The sequence below is a fragment of the Juglans regia genome, chromosome 14, assembly GCF_001411555.2.
Source record: "Juglans regia cultivar Chandler chromosome 14, Walnut 2.0, whole genome shotgun sequence".
NCBI lineage: Eukaryota > Viridiplantae > Streptophyta > Magnoliopsida > Fagales > Juglandaceae > Juglans > Juglans regia.
Window position 1 is genome coordinate 24,921,962 of NC_049914.1, and position 17,737 is coordinate 24,939,698.

General features: G+C 36.0%; 1 protein-coding gene across 1 annotated transcript; it reads right to left on the reverse strand.

Annotated features, from left to right (window-relative positions):
• Positions 1-558: 558 nt before the first annotated feature.
• Positions 559-1,736, reverse strand: LOC118344584 (disease resistance protein RGA2-like). Its single transcript, XM_035685619.1, has 2 exons — positions 1,434-1,736; positions 559-1,173 (listed from the first exon to the last, which is right to left on the reverse strand). Exons 1-2 carry the CDS (start codon positions 1,734-1,736, stop codon positions 559-561), a joined length of 918 nt encoding a protein of 305 aa, XP_035541512.1.
• Positions 1,737-17,737: the final 16,001 nt, after the last annotated feature.

A 17,737-nucleotide genomic window follows, 5' to 3' on the forward strand; every position in this document is an offset into this window, starting at 1 on the left:
ATAAAGATGAATTCTATGGTTGTTGTAAACTGGATTTTAGCTGCCAATTGTCCCATTTGGTATCTTGAAGACAATTGGAATGAGCTCATGGACTTAGGAACATAAATTTCACCATTCGACATGTTTATAGGTAAGGAAACAACCTTGCAGATTTCTTGGCAAAGATGGCGTCTGAGGATTGTGCTACTATTTGGGAGTCTTTGAATATGGTACCTTCTTTACAAAGGGGTTTGATTAGAACGGATAAACTAGGCCTTCCATATATAAGATTTGATTAAAGGGGTGTGTCTCTTTGTCATTTGTTGGTAGGGCTTCTAGTTTTGATGGTTATTTGTTCTAGACTTCTTAGAAGTTTGGTTTTATTTTGGTTTGTTTAGACACTTGGTTTCGGTTAGTTTATAATGTTATATCTGGTAAACTCCCAAGTGTATGGATGTTACCACGGTTTTCCTCCGCCATAAGTGATGGCTTATAAATAAACTTGAGACGGGACCACTACTGTGGGGCTACCGGCTCTTATAGAAAAAAAAAAAAAAAAGATGACATCTTCTTTTATTTCTAGGAGTTTATTTTTAAAAGAAAGCCACCCTGCTTCAGAATTTTCCAAGGACAGTAACCTTCCAATTGTTTTGATGACAAGGGGATACCAGAACACTTTTCTACAATCTCCTTTCCAACATCCACTTTTCTAGAATTCACTGGCTCTTGTCCGTTCTCAAATGCCACTTGATTGAATAAACACCATGACTCCCTTTCGTCTAAATGCTGTAAGGAATATTCTGCAAATGTTTGGGTAATTTGTGCAACTTTTTTACTTTGTGTAGTTATTAATATTCTACTGCCACATGCACCAACCTCCAACAGTACTTTCAAATCATCCCATTTTTTAACATCCTCATTCCAAACATCATCCAACACAAGTAAGTATTTCTTTCCACTAATTTCTTTTCGAAGATTATGCACCAATGTATCCATTCCCACAATCTCTGGTTTCTTTTTTGTTGCCGATTCTAGGATTTTTTCAACAACTTTCTGAACATCAAAAATCTCAAAGACACAAGCCAACATTTTTAGTTGAAAATGTTTATCTACCTTTAGATCATTAAATATGAATTGAGCTAGTGTGGTCTTTCCAAATCCTCCGATGCCAGTAATAGAAAGGATTCCTACATTCTATTTAATGTCGGAATCATAAAGAAGTCTTTTTATGATCTCCTTCTTGTCATCTTCTCAACCAGTAATTTTTGCATCAGGTACATAGAATGAGTATCATCCCTCTTCCTAGCACTGACTCTTACCTCCACATGGCGTTCCTCCAAGTGGAATTTCCTATCATTTGCGATGGCATCTAACTTCTATCTAATCGCCTTAATCTTATGGCCCATTTTCAGATCATAAACAAGCGGGTTTGATTTGGAGAAGAAGATTTGTACCTTTTTTGCCATCTTATCCCGAGTCATCATCTCTCGCAACATATATTCAGCGGATAAACCATCCAGCAAGTCGTCTGCATCATAAAAGACATCCTTAAGCTTTTCAAGCCAATCTCTAACTTGACGGTTCACTGCCCATTGCTCCTCGACATCAAGAAGTACGGCTTGGATTGTCGAAACGGTGTTCTTGTAATTCTCAAGCTCATCTATGACACCCCAAAGCAGTCCGATCTCTTTGAGAGCCAAAGATCCCAAGCTCTCAGTGATTTGTGCAACAATGTTGAAGAGAATGGCTTCTACCATTTGTTGATGGTTGGTGAAGGAATGGTAAAAAGGGCTCTCGAGGTATCAAAGGGATAGAAGGAAGATATGTTTCCTTTGAATACGTACAGAGGACAAGGCGGTACCAACATTTTATAAGGCCTTGCATGGGATGGACCTGCAAGGAAAGTTCCAATTAATTGGAGAGCCTGACGCGTTAAAGAAATTAGTGATGGACCAACACTACTGTTGAAGAAATTAGTTTAATAAAAAGTATGATAGAGAGGGTGTTGGCTGAGACCAATTCAACCAGCAATTTTTTTGAAGTGTCCTCTTGAATCCTTGATGGTCTGCATGTTGTAAGCTTTCTTATCGCGTTAAAGAAATTAGTGATGGACCTACAGTACTACTGCTGAAGGATGCGTTAAAAGAAATTAGTTTAATACAAAGTATGATAGAGCTTTCTTAATTGTTTTATATTTCTTTATTATTAATATTTGCTATATGGCCATTGAATGTCGGCATAGGTTGTGTAACCGAACCGTGTTAATTTTTGTTAATTTCCGTTGAAACTATGACTTTCAAGGTGCCATCTACCATTAGTGACAATAAAATAAAAACTAGGTACCTTTCCACTACGTAGTCATTGCCCCTTATTGGTCTTGTCATTTAATATAAAGTGTTTGGTATACGTTCTTTTTCATCTCTGATCATTAGAATATTCAACGAGGAAGGGGCCCGCTGATTACATTTACATTAATCTAGCTGCCTTGGGAAGGGGTCCAACGCACCTAACCAGTAGACAATTCCTTCCATACGTCTTTGCATAATACTAATTATTAGCCTGATTTATTTTCGGCATTGTAATTTGCAATCCTTGAGGTTCCTAATTTTATGATTGGATGTGCGACTATAATTTAATTTAGTTTTTCATCTAACAAATCGATGGATATAGTACCCCTTCAAATTTACATAAACATTCACACTTTTTCTCTTTTATTTATGTTTTGATGATCGTATCACTTATGCAAAGCCATCCATCTTATAAACATGAGTAAGTTACATAATGCAAAACAAAATAGACTATCAAGATAATAGAGCGATATTTTCAAAATATTTATTTACTATAATAATATATAGAAAAGACCTTTGGAACAATAATAACTAACCATGTTTATTCCATTAAAAAGGTTATGCAAATTCCAATAACCAACCGAATAAAAACAGAATGTGAAATTTCTCCATTTTAAACTCAGTGCACTAAGTGACATACAAGAAAGACCATGTAAAAAATCATTTTATCTTCAAAGTGGGTGCACTTAGAAACAGAGATGTTGATATCAATTCTAACTCATGACAAATGATGTCCAATCGTAACTCATTCTCCCTGTCCATAAATTCACTAAACACCACCTCCAGAAAAACAAACCACAACCACTGATACAACTCCATTTACCATTTTTGAACCTTATCAAACAACTAGTACTAAAGCATCAACTACACAATGGCCCAACTTTACAAATCCTAAACATACACTTCCAGATGAGGAAACAATATTGGTAAGAAGTCAACACAGGGCAATAACTTAATTTCGAAAGTTAAACAATTACTTAGAATGGGTTCTTCTTCGTTTCTTTTTTCTAAAAAAAAGGAGCCAAATAGAGACTTCCTATAAGAATATGGAGAAATGAATTTTGCTTAGAATGCTCAGGGTGGAATATATTCCATAAAATCGAAAGACTAAATCTACTCATTATTTAGTATATCTTTCTCTTGCCGAATTAACTTGGGTTGTCTTAATTAAAATGCCAGTAGTGGTGTTAATTGAAGGTGACTTTCCCCAAGCATCTTCAAGCAACACATTCACATGAGACAAAAATGCTAGCATTGGTTTTATTTTTTTAAGAGTCCATATCACGATGAAAAGAATTCAACGACTTCGCAAGATATTGCATGCCAAATTTCTTGAAAAAATTACAAGGGACAGACAAGCAGGCCAGCAACCTCAATGGAGCTAAATCAGATCTTATGCTTAATTTCTTTCTTTTGCCCCTACATATAAAAAAGAAATGAGTTCTATGATCATACAGTAATTAAAACTGAGTACTAGAATTCAATTTAATTCCTTTGACAACACCTGAGGCACAATTTGATCCAACCTCGGGCGCTGGCTGTTTGTACGTGTTAGTGATGACAATTGGCATCAGGAGAATATAAAATTAGGCCAAAATATGGGTTTCTTCTTCTCAAAGGTTTTCAATTGTTTCCCACTATACGTACTTTATTTAAAAGGGAAACTCTAATTGTATGCACAAAACAATTGTAAGAAATATTTGTGAATAATTGTAAATAGAACGCCATAACGCCGTCATTTTAGTTGTGCTAGCTAGCTAGGATGAAGTGACTTTTGTATTGGTGAGTTGGAAGATCAAGTTTCTCTCCTAGGTTTTTTCTTAGGCTTCACACAAGTTCTTAGCATTCAACTTCTATGCAAAACCCACAATAGTTTCGGAAGAGGAAACCAAGATAGATGAGGCGTTCAGAGGTTTTGGAGCCCTATAACAAGAGGCGAGCATGTTGATTGTCTGATAGGAGAGAGTTCGTTAATTTATAGGAGGTTGGAAGTGGAATTTGTATAACTGGATTCTTCCAGCTGATTGAGTCTCTTGATTGGCTAAAGACGGATGGTTTTACCGTCAATAAGTTCTTTAGAGGGCTTTCAACTCGTCACCAAAATCTTGTCTTCAGCTATATACTCCGTATAGTTCCAATATTATCACCTACCATGTTCTACGTGTTATTTTTGAGATGCTACGTAGTTTTCTCATATCAATTCAAATGAATCATCTTTTCTAACAACTTAAATCTTTTGCAGCCTTCTAAACAAGAGTATAGACAATTACAAATCTTGAATCGGTAGTGTTAATGTAAAAGTTTGTTGGCTAGGATTAGATGACTATGATCTATTTGATTTATTGGATGAATGTAATTGGCGTTTATCTTTATCTATGAATATTTAAATTCAAAGATAAGTAGATTAATAGATAAAGGTTTGTCTTTATCTTTATCTATGAATAATTGAATTCCAAGATAAGTGGTTGAATAGATAAATGTTCAAAAGACTTTTTGATCAAGAGTAAAGGTTCGACAAGATAGGTGATATCAAGTGATTTGGATCGAAGACTCAAAAAGAAGATATCGAGCAAGGAAGAATTCCGAACTATCTAAAAGTTATTTAAAGCAGTTATCTGATGAAGTTTCAACACTTACTATTAGCAAACTATCAGCACAGTTATCCTGCCAGCAGATTCCTACTGCACCTGAAATTCCTAACAGACTCAGCCTGTCAGCAGAGTTCTACTGCAGATCAAATACTGGGCAATTTATTTAATTGATTATTTTCTGCTGGGGATGGCATTGCTTGGGCAGTGAATTTCGGGAGTGCTTGGTGATCCACATGATATCCAAGAGTTTGAGTGTGAGAAAAATTCTCTTGAGATTTTTCTAGTGTTTTGTTTCTTTGAAGTACGTGCATACTCCGTGTCGGAGTTGAGGTGATCAGTTCAGTCACAAGAGTTCTAGGAGGGAAGTCAATAGTTTGAAGATCGCTAGAGGTTCTGACTACTACTGCGATAGAAGACAAACGGGTCGTTTGACTAGTCAAGTAAGAGTGTCAAGTTACAAAGGTTTTATAATTAAGAATTACTTGTAAATGATTTTCAAATAATAAGATTGACTTTCCTAGATTTGGCTGCCCCGTAGGGTTTTACCTTTAAAGAGTTCTTTAAAGGGTTTTCCTTTGAAACCAAAATTGATCTTAAGCACTTTTATTACTTTATGTATTTGAGTATTTATCAGATTATCATATAACAAAGAGACTAATCAATTTAATTATTTGTGTGGTGAAGCGTGTGATCTAACTACAGGGGCACTTGGGTAATTTCAATTGGCATCAGAGTGTGGTTCACTCATCCGAGTGTGATCCGTTCTCCTATTAATCATGTTGTCATTATCAGCACGACCACACTTTGATGGTGGAAACTATGCATACTGGAAAGTTCGGATGAGGACGTTTCTCAAATCATTAGATGAGCGGGTTTGGCATACTGTAGAAAAGGGATGGACTAGACCCGTGACTACTATTGATGCATGGACAGGAGATGAGGTTAACAACTATAATTGGAATAGTAAGGGACTTAATGCTATCTTCATGGCAGTCTCTCCTGAAGAATTTAAGAGAATTTCCATGTGTGAAGTGGCCAAAGAAGCTTGGGAGATCTTGTAAGTCACACATGAGAGAACCAAGATCGTAAGAAATTCCAAATTACAATTGCTAACTTCAAAGTTTGAGGAAATTAGAATGCTAGAAGATGAAAAATTTAATGATTTTTATGCAAAACTAAATGATATTGTGAATTCCAGGTTCAATCTAGGGGAAAAGGTGGAAGATTCAAGAGTTGTGAGAAAGATTCTAAAATCTCTACTTGAAAGATTTCCAAAATTAATTGCTATAGAGAAAGCAAGGGCTTGGATGCAATCAAAGTCGAAGAACTAGTAGGTTCTCTAGAAACTTATGAATCTTCACTTCCTCAATTGAAAAAGGGTAAGTCTATTGCATTAAAAACTATAAAAGAAGAACGCAAAGATTTTTTTGATGAAGAAAATTTAAATGATGAAGACATAGCACTTATTGCTAGAAAATTTAGGAAATTCATGTTTAACAAGAGAAGAGATGGAAGACAAAAGAAAGGTAAGGAATTTCCTTCTAAAAATAGTGATTCTGAAAAATGGAACAAAGACAAATCTGAGCAAAAAGATAAAGTTAAGCGTCATGAGTGTTCAGTGTATGATCACATAAGAATTGAGTGTCCAAACTTCAAAAGGAACAAAGGTAAAGCTATTAATGTCACTCTTAGTGACGAATCTGAATATTCTAGTTCATCATCTGAGGATGAAACTTCATTTATAGCTTTTTTTGCTGTTGTTAGTGAATTTCCTGAAGTTAGTCTAACCAAATCTGAAAGTGATGATGATGATAGTGATTCAGAAGTTGCCCTAGTTGTGGCTAATCATGAGCTAAGTTTTCAAGAAGCCTACAATGATCTATGTGAAGAAGTGGTCAAGCTGAAGAAATTAAATAAAAAGCTGTTAACTCACAGCTGTTGAGGATGAGAAGAGTAATCTATGAGAGGCACTAAAAATATCTGAAATTGAAGTATCAAGGCTACAAGCTCAACAATGTTTTCTTGAGAAGGAGCTAAAAAAAAATTCAAGAATTCAAAGAAAAAATTGCAACTCAGAAACTTGACGAGATGTTGAGTTTTCAAAAATCTAGTTGTGATCGCACGGGCTTGGGGTACATGACTTCCCAAGGTATGGAATTTAAGGCCTCACCATCCATTGCCACCTTATCAAAAGGTATAATTTTTGTTAAAGGAAGCCAAGATGAGGAAGCTCCAAAGAAGGCCGTGCCTAATACTCATGTCTCACACGATAGATCAAAGAGAAAATGGCCTAATCAAGGTAAGCCCGAAGGTAACTATACTCCTACTTGTCATTTTTGTGGTATGCTTGGTCATATAAGACCACACTACTTTAATTTAATAAAAATGCAGGAAAAAGAGGGAAAAATAAAAATTTCAAGAAAAGAAAGAAACTTAGAAACCAAGGTTGATAATTTGAGTCATCAAATCATTACCATAAGTCGTAAACTTGGTGAGATATCAGATTTTTTCTTCCAAATAAACAACTATTAAGAGATGAGAACAAGACAAAACTCAAAACCAAGTGGATGATTAAGAAAGATGCCGTGTGCCTAGTTGCACATACAGCACTTAGGACAATGGAAAATTGCTTATGGTACTTGGATAGTGCATGCACAAGACATATAACAAGTGATCAAGAAAATTGAATCCACTAGTGGAGGAACCATGACTTTTGGTGATGGAAGCAAGGCCATAGTTGAAGGAAAGGGAAGTATAGAAATTCCTAGAATACCTACTCTTCATAATGTTTTATTTGTTAATGGCCTCAAGGCAAATTTACTTAGCATTAGTCAATTTTGTGATGAAAATCTTTCTGTACAGTTTTCAAAAGATAAATGCAATGTATATAATCAAGTTGGGAAATGGATTTTGAAGGGCACTAGAACGTCGGATAATTGCTATGGAATCTCTCCAAATATATGCTGTCATAGAGTACAATCGGATGAAGCCGAGCTTTGGCATCAATGTCTTGGTCACATCAATCTAAGAGACCTATCAAAACTATCCAAAAAGGAAGCTATAACTCAGTTGCCAAAGTCTCTAAAAGTGAAAAAAAATGGTGTGCGGAGCATGCCAAGAAGGAAAGCAAACAAGATGCCACCATAAAAAAATTTCTGACATACTCACATCTCTACCTCTTGATCTACTTTACATGAACTTAATGGGTCCAACACAAACCGAGAGCCTTGGTTGGAAGAAATATATTATGATCATTGTCGATGATTTTTCAAGATTTACCTGGACCATACTACTAAGAGAAAAATCTGAAACTTTTGATTTTGCCAAGAATTTGCTCAAGAGACTAATAATAGAGAAGGACTTTTCTATCTCTAGAATTCATAGTGATCACGGTAAGGAATTTGAAAATTCTTGTAACACCCAGTCCGTTGATGAGCCAAACCACCTATAAAACGGCAAGGTTTTGATGTACAAATTTTGTTTTTCTTTTCTTTTTTTCCCCTCTATTTACCTCCTACGTTTTCTCAGTTATACCTCCCCTTGTTTGTCTCCTTCCCGTCAATTTTTATTCTCACCAACTCATCCACATTCACGCCACTTCTTTTCAGTTTTCTTTCTATTTCCTCTGCATCTGAATTTGCCGTGCCACACTACCCCACAAACTCTTCCTTTGCTCCTCTATAATTCTTCCATAAGTTCTCACAGCCCCACGTACGCCACTCACTGCCTTCCTCCATAGTGCACCGCGTGAAGCAGCACCACTGTCACTCCCTCAAACTGCAGCCACCAAAACACACTGCAACAAGCCGCCAGCCCCACATCCATTAAACCATACTCCTCCATCGCGGCACCTAGTCAGTTTGAGTGAAATGTAATCCACCCACCACGAAGTTTCCCATCACGACCAAGGAAGCCCCCACGTCTTACGGCGTCTCACCTTCACGGACTTCCCTCCGCCCCTGTCGCATGGAACAACCACCATACGGAACCACTCTGCCCAACGTGCACGCCCAGAAAGCACCGTAAAGTGCACTCTCAAGAGCTCCCCTCAACCCACGGCCTCAACCCATGCATGGCAACACCCCGTTAGCCACCGAGTGAAAGCTGCCCAGCATCCATCTGCACGTAAAACCGACACCACTACCCCACACCTGACCACCACGGAAACCACCAAGTGGCACGGCCATCAGCCACCCAATTGCACCTCCGCAGTCCACTTGTGCTCCACACTCTCAACCCATGGTAGCCCCTGTTTTTAGCAACCAAAATAGAGCACGTCAAGCCACAACCCAGCCATCCACAGTGCCAACACTCTCCGCGTCGTCTTTACCTGCCCAGAAAACGCCGTCGTTGCCACCCTGGGTCCGTCATTCGTTGACCTTCTCGATAAGCCAACAATCTCGTTTCCTCTCATGGTACCCTCTATCTGTTGCGTCTCACATTGAGTTTCAACTCTCTCCCCTTACTTTTTGCTCTCTCTCACTTCGTATTTCTCTCTCTCTCTCATTAGTTGGTCTCTCTCTCTCTCTAATCAGTGTTTAGCCGCCACCTCGTCGACGTAATCTCTGCCACCTCCCAGTCCTCGCGCTGCTCCTCCACTCTCGGTGAGTATGTCTCCATTGCATGTGTTTAGTCTCAGTTTTTCTTTCCATTTTGTGTTTGTTTTCTAAACAACATAAATATGATTTTATTTCCCCAAAATGCCCCCATTTCAGGATAGTTCAGTGGGCGTAAGTCTGCTTTTCTAAAAACTCACTTGCATAGTTTTATTTAAGGTATAAGAATATATATAGATAATATTTATGTTTTTCAAGAGGCAAGTTTAAATATTTTTACAACCAATTTCAGATGAGAATAATAAGATTTTAATTTTATTTAAATACTTTAAAACTAATTAGTCTCCTTTTATTAAATGAAATATTTGCTCTCCTACTTTAATCAGTTTTGTTTTTAATGAGTCTTTAAATTTGAAATGTATTTTATGGCATAATTTTATATATTATTAATATTATTATGCAATTTTAGAAATATTCTGAGTTTAATAGGTATGTGGATATTTTGGACTTAGGGAAGTGATGGTATTTTGGAATTAAGAGAAATTTTAGGTTTTTGAGGAATTAAAATAGGTTATTTTAGAAGCTTAGGTTAAAATATTGAAATACGTGTTCGATTGGAAATTTACGAGCATTACATGATTATTTTATAGGTGACGATTAATATTTGTTCAGTAGTGTTGAGGAAATATTCAAAAGACTAAGAAGTCCAGGTAAGCGGGTTTCATATACTAGTTTTGCATAAAAGAAATGAAATGAGGTTGACTTTCAAAATAAGCATGTTTGTTTTTTAGAAGAAATCTAAAAACGACCTCAGATGTTTATTCTGCATATGTATAAATTCCATATAAAAGAAAGTACTTTCTGTCATGGCTGGTGTAGACATGAGCTAATTTTGTGCATTATGTTTCTAAACTATGCAAAAAGAGCGAATATGAATATCTAAAAGTTTTTGCTATGAATAAATGAAGATGTTTTGGATTCTGTTTATTTTGAACATGTGAAATGATCTGAGGCAATTCAGTATTTTGTTTTGATATGATGGGTCATCTGAAAACCTTGGCATGAAGTTCTGATTCTGTATCTGAATGTGATATGTTCCGATAATGTTCTGTTCTGTTTCTATTAAGGCCCAGCCACAGGTATAATGGTGGTTTATAACCCTACCACGGGGGTAAAACATGGAATACGGCTCAGCCAGGAGTATAATGGTGGTTTATAACCCTACCACGGGGGTGAAACATGGTATACGACCCAGCCACGGGGGTTAAACATGGTATTTGTCCCAATGTGATGCTATGAGATATGAATATAATGTTTCAGGTTGGAAATGCCAGAGGATTTTCTTTTTGGGAACAAGTTGGTTTTTCTAAAAATTTCACTCTGATATTTTGTACCAAGTTTGGTTTATGCGTTCTGAAAATAATTATGTTGTTTCTGCATTCTTAAAGTAAATGTTTTGTTCTCCATACTGAACTTTATAAATGCTCATGTTTACATGCTAGTATATGCTCTCTGCTTACTGAATTGTTGATAACTCACCCCTTATCTCCAAATATTTTTAAGATATTTTGATGGTTCAGCCGAGGATCAAGATTTTGAGGCATTGGGTGAGATGATTTAAGTATAGTGGTTTGAATCGAATTTTCTATATGATATTGGGAATTTGGTGTTTATTTTTTTATATTCTTGATAGGTGAGTTTAAGTGTTAGGAAGTAACTCTTCGACCTGTGCGGGACCGAGGTGTTACAATTCTAATTTCTCTTCTTTTTGTGATGAACAAGGCATACATCAAGAGTTTTCTACTTCAATCACACCTCAACAAAATGGAGTAGTTGAAAGAAAAAATAGGGCAATCCATTAGATGGCTCGGACTATGCTGAGTAGCAAACATATGGCTTTATATTTTGGGGGGGAAGTTGTCAAGACAGCAGGTTATATTCTAAATCTAGTTGTACTTAGACCAGGTACTAGACATACCCCTTATGAGTTGTGGAAAGATAAAAAGCCATTGTCAAGCATTTTAGAGTCTTTGGGAGTCGATGTTACATCTTGCGTGATCGAGAAAACCCACATAAATTTGACAGCAAGAGTGATGAAGGGATATTTATTGGCTACTCTTCAAATAGCAAAGCATATTGAGTCTATAATCTTTGTACAAAAACTGTGATGGAATCAATCAATGTGGTTATAGATGATGACTTAGCCAAGACTACAAAAAGAGAACTTGAAAGCATGAGTGAGTCAACTCAAGGAATAGAAGAAAAATCTGAACAAGAAAGTGATGCAAACCATGAAGAGGAAACTCCTCCAAATTCTCCTTCCTCACGGGACAAAGAGTCATCTTCGAGAATTAGTCAAAATCATCCAAAAGAAAACATTCTTGGTAAGCTAGATGAATGAATGAGACTTAGAAAAAAAGTATTAAATCAAGTTTCTTTTGTTGTTATTTGTCGCAGGTAGAACCCAAGAAGTTTAACGAGCCTTAAGAGATGAAAGTTGGGTGAATGTCATGCATGAGGAACTTCATCAATTCACAAGAAATGAAGTATGGGAGTTGGTGTCGAGACCTGAAAATTACAATGTCATTAGAACCAAGTGGATCTTCAAGAATAAGTCCAATGAGCATGGCACCAAAGTTAGAAATAAAGCAAGACTTGTTGCACAAAGATACACACAAGTAGAAGGGATTGATATTGATGAAACTTTTGCCCCGGTTGCACGTTTAGAATCTATCCGCATATTGCTTGTTATAGCTTGTCATTTAAATTTTAAACTATATCAAATGGACGTTAAGAGTGTTTTTAAATGGAGTATTACAAGAAGAGTATATGTTGAGCAACCTAAAGGATTCATTAATCATTTGTACCTTGATCATGTATATAGGTTGAAGAATGCACTCTATGGATTAAAGCAAGCACCACGGCTTGGTATGAAAGGTTGACAACTTACCTACTCAAGCATGGGTTCATTAGAAAACAAGTTGATCGAACTCTTTTCTTAAGAAAAACTGGTAAAAAACTTCTTATTACTCAAATTTATGTAGATGGCATTATGTTTGAAGCAACTCTCAACTCACTATCTTATGAGTTTGCAAATGAAATGAAATTTGAATTTGAAATCAGTATGATTGGTGAACTGAATTTTTTCTTGGGCATTCAAGTTAAACAAACAAAAGAATAAATTTTCATTTCTCAATCTAAGTATACTAAAGATCTTGTTAAGAAGTTTGGAATGGAAGGAAAGACTCATGCTCGTACTCCTATGAGCACTTCAGTAAAAATCAGTACAGATCCCACAGGTAAGAACATTGATCCTACACTTTATAGAAGTATGATAGGGAGTTTGTTGTATATTACAACAAGTAGACCTAATATTGCTTTTAGTGTTGGTGTATGTGCCAGATTTCAAGCTAATCCTAAGGAATCACACCTCACTATAGTAAAAAGAATTCTTAAATATCTAAGTGCTACTGTCGATTATGAGATTTCGTATTCTAAAGATTCTAACTTGATTTTAGTTGGATATTCAGATACTGATTGGGCTGGGAATGCTGATGACAGAAAAAGCACATTTAGAGGGTGCTTTTACTTAGGTGGAAATCTAGTTGCATGGATGAGTAAAAAGCAAAATTCCATCTCCTTATCTACTGTTGAAGCCGAGTACATTGTAGCAGGAAGTTGTTGTACACAACTTCTTTGGATGAAAAAGATGCTTGAGGACTATGGTTTCTCTCAAAATACTATAACAGTCTATTGTGATAATTCTAGTGCCATTAGTATCTCAAAAAATCCTATTCAGTACTCAAGAACCAAGCATATAGACATTAGGCATCATTTTATTTGAGACTTGGTTGAGTCAAAATTAGTGTCCTTGGAGCTTGTGGCTATTGAACATCAATTGGCTGATTTATTTACAAAACCCTTAGATGGGTTAAGATTTGAATTTTTAAGAAAAGTCATTGGTGTGTGTGATATGCATTAAAAGGTTCACCACCTTCTTGCATTTAATTTCTGCATTATTATTTTTTTTGTTCAGCTTGATTTTGATTAAATTTAATTTTGAGCATGTTTTTCTTACAGATTTAATGGAACCAACATTGATGAAGATCTGAGCTTAAGGTATTTGCCAAGTGATTGAGCATTCCAACCCTCACCATATCAGCTCTGTTTTGGATAGAAGCACTATGACTTGGTTAAGCATTCTATCGTGGGGGTGAAAATCATATGGTTGATCATTCAAAGGCCTTTGTCCATTCACTGTGAGCAACCTAAACCTATCTCCTAATTGGATATGATACTCAATAGAAAGGGAGAAGTCTTTTCCTTAAATTGACTAATACTAGTTGAACCTAGTACTAAAAGGAAAAAGATCTTCTCTTGCCAAGCATAATGGTGGATCCATCTAGAAAAAGTCAAGTGTTTCATCATTGTGGAAAAAGACAAACACTTAAAACGGATCTGATCTATGAAGTCCTTATAGAAAAAATCATTACCCTAATCATTGTAGAAAAAAATGAGTAATTCCATCATGGATAACTAGAATTCCAAACACCTTATGCTTGGAGAAGATATTTTTGTCACGTATCTAGGCCCTAGCATGAAGTTTGAGTTTTAAGAAAAAAGAGCATCCCCAAGGAGTATCTCAAAGAGCAAATAAATAAATAAATAAACACTCACTCACATGATCTTTGAATGATCAACTGATGAGGTACAAGACACCATGGTGATCATGGCTATAGTTGTGAAAGTGAATCTCCTACATGGGGGGGTAAGGTGAGGAGAATGATGTTTGGTCATAGGCTACACTAGAGGCTCAAAATTTGGCTATGTGAAGGAAGCAATGTCTATGAGTAAAACAATACTCATTATCAAAATCTTTTCTTTGTTTTCTTTGTTTTCTTTGTTTTGGTTGGTGTTATGAGTTCTATTTATAAATATATAAATTTATAGAGACATATTAGTACAACTATCCTTGGATGTACAACAAGTCATGGGGTGCTTTTTGGATTCTGATACTGAATAACAACTCTTTGACACATTGCTGACAAAAAGGGGGAGAAAGTAAGGGGAGAGCAGCACAACAGCAGTAGAAGACTAAGGGGGAGCAGCACCAGTAAAGAAGTGTGTGACGCCCCCAAATTCCGCTTGGGATCGGACGGACATTTGAAGTGTCGAGACATGCAACACAAGGTTACCTGCCCCCGTTCATGACATATAAGATGCAATATTCCTAACATGCATCTAGCATTATGCAATATTCGCAGCGGATAATTTTTTTCTTTAGCAATACTATGCACCAAACTAAAATATCCCAAATACTTAAAACATACTCCATACTTAACGACATACTAAACAACTAAGATCACAATAATAGTCCATAAGGTTGTGATCAAAAGAGTGCTGGAGATTGAACTCCACCAATACAAGTAGTAATCTGAGGTAACTATTGTAATACCATCTACGTCGCACCGTCGCTTAGTCGGCCGTTTCCAGTTGGTCGATTCCCGGTTCTCCTTCAGATCCTATAACAAAATCTATCATTCGGGGGGAATGATAGTTGGGACTACCACAGTGAGATTTGATTACAAATCTCAGCAAGTTAACAGAAAACTTCCACATAAGTTAATGATGCATGCATGGCAGTAAAAGCATAAATGCATAATCAAATCATAAGTAATCATAGCATAACTTGACATATAACATAACATAACTGGCATAACTTAAACTGAAGACGAAGCTTAGCATGAACGTGACTTGAAACATAACATGGACTTGAAACGTAGCATGAACGTGAACTTGAAATATAACATGGACTTGAAACATAACATGAACGTGAACATGCATAATTTGAACATGAACTTGAGCATGACATAACATAAATGTGAACTTGGAACATAACGTAAATGTGAACATAACATAACATGAACTTAAAACATATTCTTGTCTCATGGGATTACCATGATTGCGTGAACGTAAACTTGAACATAACATAACGTGAACTTGAAACATGACTTGAACGTGAAATACATGAACTTGAAATCTTATTCAATAGACTTAATCATTAAAGTGACCATATGGGTGCTACACAGGTCCCCTTGAGCCGTGTGTCCCTGCCGATTACCGCATCACATCACAGGTTTCTATACCAGCTGTGAGTGCGTTAATACGTACTCCACAGTTGTTGTGGCCCCACGTATTCTACGTGTCACAATTGCTGTGTCTCACGTAGTGTATGCTCCACAGTTGTTGTGGCCCCATGACTTATTTGTTTGTGCCACACTTGCTGTGGACACACGTAACATAATGTGTGGCACCATCGGCGTTAGTGCCTGGCGCGCTCCGGTGACCAGCTAATTAGGCCCCATTCGCAACCTGTTGACTGTACTTTGTCAACCCAGGGAATTTCACACCTATTTAGACACTCCAGCGTGAACAAAGGAGTTCCACTAGGATATTACCCCATCCTAGCGCTTAGGGTCGTGATTGACATGAATAACTTAACTGGCATACATGACATTTCGTAACGTGACGTAACATGAACGTGACATAAAAGACAAAAGTCCTGACGTAGCATAACGTGACATGAACGTAAGATGACAGACATGACATACTTTAAGACATAAATGTAACAGAGTACATTTCATAACCTGGCATACATGTAACATGCAACATTTCGTAACATGGCATACCATATAACAGACAACATTTCTTAACATGGTGTAACATGTGACAGTGAATATTACGTGACATGAAATACATGTAATAGATGGCATACTTAACTTAACATGACATACTTGCAATGTATAGGAATACGTGACAGAATATCTTGTGTAACAGATGAATAATTCATGACAGAATAAATTCTGTGTAACAGATAAATATGTAATGACTTGGCATGGCACATATGATAACATGCATACATACAATTTAGTTCCCTTACTTATCACTCATACACATTAAACTAATAGTAAGTTAAAAGCTAACTTACCTCGATCGTCGCGTTCTACTAGAATAAAGCGCGAAACACAAAGAACTTTGAAAAGGGTATTCTAAAAGTTAGAAATTAATTACTAACAATTAGGAATATGAACAGAGACAACTTAGAGTAAAATTACCATTTTACCCTCTACATGTGGGCAAATGACCATTTTACCTCTAACTTAAGGATTTGATATCCTAATTCCAAAAATTATCAAAATTTACATTCCTCATGTAAATTTTGTCCCAAACTCAAATATTAACTCAGAAAAATTTAAGACCAATCACAACTATGAAAAACTCACTATGGCCGAAACCTACATAGGCCATTTGTCTTGATTTTGGTTGCAATTCTTTCAAGTTTCAAAACTCATGAATAAACCAAAATCTTGTAACAAAGATCTTCCTATCCTAAGTTTAAAAACACCCTTAAAAAATATCCATTAAGAAAAAGCTAATTATCAACACCAAACTTTTTGTAAAAAGACCCAAACTTTTTAACAAAAAGTAAACCTTAAATCACAAGTTTTGACCTTAATAAAAACATCTCCAAGAATTCCAAAAAAATCAAATCTTACTTCTAACATATTCATAATATCATCCTAAGATCAAACATGCTTTAAATCATCAAACAAAACTCACCAAAAATCACAAAACAACACTTGGAGTTTTTGGTTTTAAACTTAGTCCAAAACAGAAACCGACTTTCCCAACTAACTATGATCAATCTCTTGATCCATGGCTTAAAGAGATGTGATCTTCAAACTAACACATCACATGGTTTAAAAATGTTTCCTAAAGAAGATCCAACCATCAAACTTAAAATCACATGGCTAAAATTTAATAAAACATGGATCTAACTCAAAAACATCAAAATTTAGGCCTAACCGAAATCCTCTTGCATAGAAAATCATATCTTTAAAACTAATACTAAATATCTTTGAAATAACATACTAACATGTATATAAGAGGCTTAGGATCATCATATAAAAATATCAAAGCCTTTGGAATAAGATTAAACCACGAAATATTCAAACTTTCACCAAACAAAAACTGTTTTTCCACTTCCAGTTTTCAAGTTTCTAACTCTAAGAAAATCTATCATCAAAAGCTTTATTTATCCAAGCAACAAAACCTCAATGAACATTCATAAACACATGTTAACAACACTCCATAAAAATTTCGGACCAAGATATGTCCATTAGCTTGGTCAAAACTTCCAAAACATGACATACTCTCCAGTTTCACGCCCAGAATGACTTTTCCATGGTTAAAAATACTTTTG

Coding starts and splice junctions, on each gene's coding strand:
- LOC118344584 (XM_035685619.1), bottom strand. CDS start 1,736: ATGGTAGAAGCCATTCTCTTCAACATTGTTGCACAAATCACTGAGAGC. Junction 1,174..1,433: donor GGGATAAGATGGCAAAAAAG/GTACAAATCTTC, acceptor GACATTAAATAG/AATGTAGGAATCCTTTCTAT.